At 32.9% G+C, this 7,571-nt stretch overlaps 1 protein-coding gene and 1 pseudogene across 1 annotated transcript; both read left to right on the top strand.

The window, feature by feature from the left end:
• The first annotated feature begins 2,116 nt into the window (after positions 1-2,116).
• Positions 2,117-4,244, top strand: LOC121392208 (annotated as a pseudogene).
• Positions 4,245-6,817: 2,573 nt separating this feature from the next.
• On the top strand, positions 6,818-7,571 carry LOC121392207 (NADH dehydrogenase [ubiquinone] 1 alpha subcomplex subunit 8-like). The gene is given in 3 exon segments (XM_041523540.1): positions 6,818-6,904; positions 6,906-6,929; positions 7,428-7,571. Coding segments are annotated over 3 exon segments (255 nt in total).

The raw sequence follows: 7,571 nt of genomic DNA, 5'->3' as shown, positions 1-7,571 counted from the left end.
CCTGAATGTTCAGTAATATTTCAGACCATAAAAAGGTAATTATCACTCTGCTGTTATTATGTGAACAAATTTGATGCCATGAATGAGCATTATATTTATTGCACTCACAACATCCCAGAGGTTATGAACTATACTGATGAAACAATGCTCGTGTGGAGGATGAGACAATAGTAAGTTAAATACATTACATGCGTGAGGAGATGGTGGTGCATCATTTTGTAATACAATTGACACAGGTGGTTTCTCTATATCAGTTTGATATTATTGCCTTATACCAGTAGTACTATTTTAGTTTGTATATGATGATCTATCCACATATAGGAATATCATTTTCCTTGAAAAACTATTTGGTACTATAACTCCTCCTTTATCCAAAAACATACTACCATGTGGCTTTGTAATCAAGAAACTGGTTAAACGATAATAAACAGAAAAAGTGATTTACTGTTTTAAGAGCCAATTTCTGATTATGCAAGGTGTACAATTGGTGATTGCCACAACTAAATAGGGAAGGTCTATCGAAGACCCTTGTCATCTTAGAAATTCATTGACCAACAACCAATTCCAGTGAAACATGTACACTTTCATCAAATTACAAAGCACCGAAACATTACAATTAGATGATTTGCTTAGACAGAACTTTAACCCACCATAAACAGCATCCTCTATAATGCAGAGTGCCTAGAAGGCTGGCATGAGAAAAGGACTTTAAAGGTGGACACTGTTGTTATGACATTTTATTACAATTAGCTAAATGTTGGCACATCTCAAGAACTCTTTAGTGCTATAATGCTACATAGCATTACCAGACATACCAGATGCATGTGGACAGTCTTAAAAACATATGCGTTTGTAAGGATATACAATTAAACAATTTTAATTTGAGTGTTCAAACCAAAACAACATTTCAAAAGAATGACAGAAATGAAGATATTTTCATTGATTTTGAACACTGATTCATTTTTAAATGCAGGTTTACAGCAAAATTTCCCTAACTCAGATTGAAAGCTGTAAAAATTTATGCTGTTGCATGTTAAAACAGGAACTAATGAAGGGAAATTAAACACATACTTTATGACAATACAACTTGTAGACACTTGACTAGATTATTATTGACAAATAAAAGAGACAAAGCGAGGTAACAAACTATGACAAATAGCGAGTCAACACCACAGTCATCATGCGGTCGTGCATCCTAACGCCCAGTGATGTTGGCCTGGCTTTTAGAAGCACTTATCACCTCGTTATAACAATATCTTTACCTTGAGTTTTGAAGAGGACAGATAGCTAGTAGCAATATAAACACAGTCTTGTCGAACACATGTCGAAATGTTGTCGAAAAGTTACCTCGTGTAATCAACACGTCGACAGAGACAGAATGTCGGAATTTGACTAGGTAATATCTTTCTGTTTCTGTTCTTTTCCTTCCCGTCAGTTTTATCGATAATCTCCAGTCTGAAGTTTGCACTTTTTGAGGCGTGAATACTTTGAGAGTGAATTCCCCTTTTCTTCAGCTTGTCTTTTCTGTCGTCGTGCTTTTTATACATGACGTTAGAACGTCGCAATTCATAACACAATAGTGCGGCGCCCCCCCCCCCAAACGACCTATCAAAATTCAAAATTTAGTGGGTGTGTATTTCGGTCTGGGACACAGCCATTTATTGTTGCTGTGCACAAAGGTGCAAAATCTACTGTTGGATATACTTTAGAGAACAATACATGTATTTTGTGAGTTTCCTTTTGTCCATAGACTTACATACTGTTATCATCCAACAATAAATATGTACTGCCAGGTTTATGAGAGCCAATACTCAATTCAGTCATAAAGTTGATGGGGTATTTTTTATAGCAACATATGGCGAAAAAAAAGAAAGGAAAAAGCCATCACCTCTTAGTTACAGTCCTCAGTGGAAGCAGCTGATAGTCCCGATCTCCTCCACCAGTAGACTTTTTGTCAGAGTAAGAAATACCATATTAAATGTCTATTTATTATAAGCCTACTATGACTGGTCCCTTTGGTGTAGTAGGATTAAATATTGAATTGTTTGGTGTAAGTACATACTTAGTTTGATGTAATTCAGATATAGTATATGCATTTATTATGTTACTTCTTTAGGATTGAAGCCCTCCAGAAAGCTATTCGAGAATTTGTCTATTACTAAGAACAAAGAGCTGACATGGCAATTTTTTAATGGAAAAGAAAGAGCTACTAAAACAGGAGAACTCAAGGACAGTCAGTTTTTGAAATTATCTGAGTTTGGGATATGGAAATGGTGGAGTTGTATTGAAGTTTAAGCATAAACCAAGTGATATCATAATGGCAAGAAAGGTAATTAAGAGAGGACAGGTCTTAATCTCTCATTTTAATGTAATCTTGACACAATTAGAGATGTTGTCGGTTATTCTAATAATAACGATGAAATTTAAAGGACTGTAATTAGTAGGCTATTGTGCAATAGTTTTTTAGCTTTTTAATAATCTCATGCTTGGAAAACTTTATTAATCATTAAGTTAGGACATTGGATCAAATACTGTAACATCCTATAGTTTTTTACTTTATATGATTTCAATATCAAAGTCTCTCTGGAAGATGTGGTTAATTAAATTGCCAAAGTTTGCACACATGATGACCTTTAAAAGTGGATACTTCCTACCATTGTACAAAGGTTCTGTCATCAACTGTGTTATAATTATATAGTCACAAACAACAGTTTGTATAATGTTAAAGTGATGACTTTTTTGCAAGTTTAAAATAATATGACATTACATGTGTCATCCTTAATATCTTTATTTTTGTCTAATCGATAAAATTCCATTGACATATCAACTCACCAAATAATTTGTGAGTGTTGTAGTTAAGATTGTTGTAATGGTTTGGACATGACCAATGATAACCAAAGCTATCTCTACGCATCAGGTGTGTAGTTAAAAACAGAGTGTTAACTAACTCTTAATGATAACATAATTTAAATACATGTACATCTGTTGATTTTATTTTGTGTAATTGTTTTAATTACATTAGTTATGGTTATTATATTATGTCAGCTAAGGATTATTAAGTAATGTCAGAGATAGTAACAGAAATATTGATAATAATACTACAAGCAAGGATTTTTTGAATTCTTCGATCCTTTTGTTCAATGAGTCATTTCAACAATGTTTGTTTTCTTTCCTTCTTTAGATGATTATGTTAGATATTAAACCAACAATTCTAAATCAGATTATGCGAGAACTTAAAGTTTTACATGAATGTAACTCTCCATATATTGTTGGATTCTTTGGTAGGTTTTATTAATGTCAATAATGAGATATCTATTCTAATGCAACATATGGTAAGTACTATGATGTTATGATTGTGTGATGATATGCAATGCATGCTTTTATATATGTCATCTTTAATTGAGGAATGTATTACATTATAGGATGGTGGCAGTTTGGATCTGGTTCTGATTACTGGACGGATTCAGTTGAAATAATTGGAAAAATAACAGTTGCTGTGAGTTGGGAAAAGTTTTCACTTTAACCCACACTCTTTGCTCTCTTTCTCTCTTCATTAGGTATTAAGGGATTACAATATTTACGAGATGTACATCGTATTATACACAGAGGTAATACATTTTACATCACATGATCATTGAATTCTTCATTCTACAGATGTCAAACCATCAAACATCTAGTGAATTCTAGAGGGGAGATCAAATTGTGTGACTTTGGTGTTAGTGGTCAACTTATTAATTCTTTGGCAAACTCATTTGTGGGAACACGGTCTTACATGGCAGTAAGTTTAGTTGATATATGACTTTAAATGGGAAGTGAGGGAGTCATTATAGCAGTATAGTTGTTACGTGGGCAGTGACATTTTAATTGATTTAAGACATAACTATTTCTACGTTGTAGTAGGAGAGTAGTTGTTATGAGTGTTATTGTCTCTGTGGGTTACCACACCTAGTCTTCTTGCTAAGCCACACTAACTTGTGTGTGTAGTATCTTGATCATTAGCATTTCGTAGTTAACTGTAATTGGGAACAATTTTTGATGTTTATAGCTATTGGTTCACTATAATAATGCAATTGTGAATAATTATATTTTTTTAGCCAGAACGTCTTCAGGGAGAAGTATATTCTGTCTTATCTGACATATGGAGTTTAGGAGTTTCTTTAATAGAAATGGCTATAGGCAGTTATCCTATACCAATGCCTCCTAGGAACAAATTAAGAAGAAATGCAACAGTCTCCCTGGTGTAATATTCTTTATATTATGACTTTCGTATAGCTTTATAACTTTAATGCACAAATATTCCTTTATAGATTATTAGTTATTATTACTCCATGCACATAGAAGATGCTATATACTCCATAACTGACACCTATTTACCCTCAATTTACAACAGTACTCCCTCAAGTTTTATTGACATAGTGAAGTGTTTACATCTTTACAACTACTTACCTTTTGACGTGTAATAGGACACTATAAATTAATAAAGAGTCAGCATCTTAGGTTTTAGGTTCTCTATGTTGTTAAAAGTAGTGGAAGACTATAGGCACATACTTGTAGCTTAAAGTGACCTAAGATCCCATTTTGAGTGAGTTGGTATACTTCATTTAGAAAATTGTAAGGTAGGGGCAAAAGTGAATTGCTGCATAGTATGTAAGAGTGGGAATTAAGGTCAGGTAAAATAATAGTTCTAAAGAAGCATTAAGGGGGTGTGAGGGCATAATCTCCCAGAAAATTTTTTAATTCCGATGCTTATGCTTCTTTGAGCTCATAGTATACTCTTTTAAGACAATACTTTGCTTATGAGTAATGCAGGTAACTTGTAGCTATAACTTGTAGGCTAATATAAACTAGTGGATTATTTTAATACTTTATAAATGAACTTAACAAGGCAGATGTTAAAGTTTATATAAATAGAGTATAGTAGGAATAGTATCACTATAGTAATGAAATGTCCTATATTGATCTAATGACAAATACATATTATAGAGTATAGTAGGAATAGTATCACTATAGAAATGAAATCTTCTAAATTGATCTAATAATATTGACAACTACATATTAATTACAACTACATATTAATTCACTTTTAGGTACATTACCTCCTCGTCCAAAGGGTAATCCACTTGCCTCTCATGCTAATGCTGTACGAATGCCTATATTTGAGTTGTTACAGATCATATTTCACAGTGTAAGTAATAAATTGATTATTATATGTAGTAATTAGTTTACTACAGAGTTATTGATCTATATAATTGATGTCAAAGATACATAACATCTGACTACTACTTTTAGGCTTTCTTATTTGAACTTTGAACCATAAATGATGTAGCTGTTTCCTTGTGTATACATGTTTGTGTTGTACCTATTGAACGTCACTGATAAAAGGATAAACTAACAGTTTGTTATTTCTATCTTTTTTGTAGGAGCCTCCTCGTTTGCCAGCTGAATATTTTAATGAAGAATTTTGTAGCTTTGTTGATTTGTGGTTAGTAGTACGAGTGGGAGAATAACATTTAGCGACTTCACAAAATAATAGTACAATGATATCGCAATAGTTTACCAAATTGGGCTAGCACTATAGTACATGTACTTTCCACTTTCTTTACATAGTTTGCAGAAAGATGTGAAGAAGAGAGGAGACTTAACAACATTATTAGTAAGTAATCTTTTTCACACTGAGATTCACATAACCTTAAAAGTTGATGGATTTAAATACATACACAGTCACTACTGCCACTATGACTAATAATGGCATGTGTTTAAGCACACTGATTTTAATTAACAGTCAATGATTTACTTCCAACAGTCAACTGTGAAAAACAAAAGATATACAGACTTGGCATACGCTATAAAATTTAATTCACTTTAATCCAGCTTTTTTTTTGTTCACACTTGTTGTTTTTTGTTTTGAAAGTGCATCATAATCATATTCTGATAAACCACCTTGTTTGAAGATCACATGAGTCAAGGTGGATCATAATTATACAATAGTAATTGTTGAAAGTGTATTCAGTGTTAACAAATAATTTACAATCCACATTGTAGGATTATAGTTTTTTCTCTCTCTTTGAACTGTATTGGGGAGGGAGATCGATATTTAATAATATTATAGGAAATGACTATTATTTCACCAGAACAGTTGAAACACTTAGAACTAATCTTGTAATAATAACATCACATGTACATGAAAAACTACACATTTAATTTATGTGATTATAAGTACATACATGTATGTATATGACTGAGGATTGCCTTTTTTTATAAAATTGCATAATTAATATATTACTAGTTAACATTTATGAATGCTAAGTAACAGGTTATGAACACTTCAATGGCACTTGTGAGATACAAATTTCATTATTCACTTAGGATGTAATATTATACTGATTTCTCTTTCTATTGCAGTCACATAAATTTGTCACTGATTCTGAAGCAGCAACTGTGGACTTTGCTTCCTGGGTTAAAAGGACTATTGAAGCATATGCACATTATCAGAAACATCGACCTTCAGAACAACCGCCTTCATAGTAAATTAACTGTGTCTATGTGACTGAATAATATAGTTTCAATCAAATCTCGATATTTTTGACATGCCTATTATTTTCTGCTAGACGTTTGAATAATTTCAAACCAACTGTCTCATAATGCTATTTGGCAGGAACTGCAAAGAAAGGAGCATAATGATACCCCAGAGAAATACAATGTTTACAGTTATGAGAGTGGGTGTGTCCTGCTTGGGCTTTATTCAGAACAAACATGCGGCTGAAATAAGTGCTCGAGATCTTGATGTTGAGGACTAACTGTTACTTCGGCACTGCTAATGGGTGCAGCTCATCATTATGGCACCTACTGTAAAACTAAGAATGATGCATTTATGCAATGTAGAATAGAGGGTAATGATCCCAGAAAAATGTCTGCAGGAAGGCAAGGAGGTAAGGTACTTAATTTAATAGCCTCTCTGCATATCACTATATAATAGATAAGTAGCCAGTTTGACTATTTTACACAAAAGCTACGTATATAGATAATACAGACTTACATAAAACTTATTAGTATGAGTACTTGTGCACTAATGAAGACATGAGGAAGGATCTGGTGGTTTAATAGTTTGTGCTGCAAAATATATATCAAGCCTTCAATCACACACAACACAAATCTTGTTTAAAGTTCTCCTACTTCCTAACCAGCATCAAGTTTCTCACTGGATTTGTAGCCTATATTGTCATCAGAATCCATACAGAACTGATCTCTGTTGATCTCGTACTCCTGATTATAATAAGTGAATATAATTAAAACAAGAATTCATCAAAACAATCATTGTTTTACATTATGCCAGACCCTTTTCTCCTCAGGACAAAAAGGTGGAAATTTAATAACTTGTATTCTATCTAGGTGACACAATGGTGCTACAGAGTTCTTTTTCCGTAAAGTCAAAAGGTTCTTGTAATGAAGTCTTCACTGAACACTGGACTTGTCTGGATTATAACAACCAAGAACACAATCGCTGTAGGAAAACTCAGAAATCTTTTGATTCTTGCATGAATGAGAAACTAAACCTCAAACGAGATAGTTAG

The sequence above is a fragment of the Gigantopelta aegis genome, unplaced genomic scaffold (genome assembly GCF_016097555.1).
Source record: "Gigantopelta aegis isolate Gae_Host unplaced genomic scaffold, Gae_host_genome ctg3525_pilon_pilon, whole genome shotgun sequence".
NCBI lineage: Eukaryota > Metazoa > Mollusca > Gastropoda > Neomphalida > Peltospiridae > Gigantopelta > Gigantopelta aegis.
The sequence above is the reverse complement of the archived record's forward strand: the minus strand, read 5'-3'. Positions and strand labels throughout refer to the sequence as shown.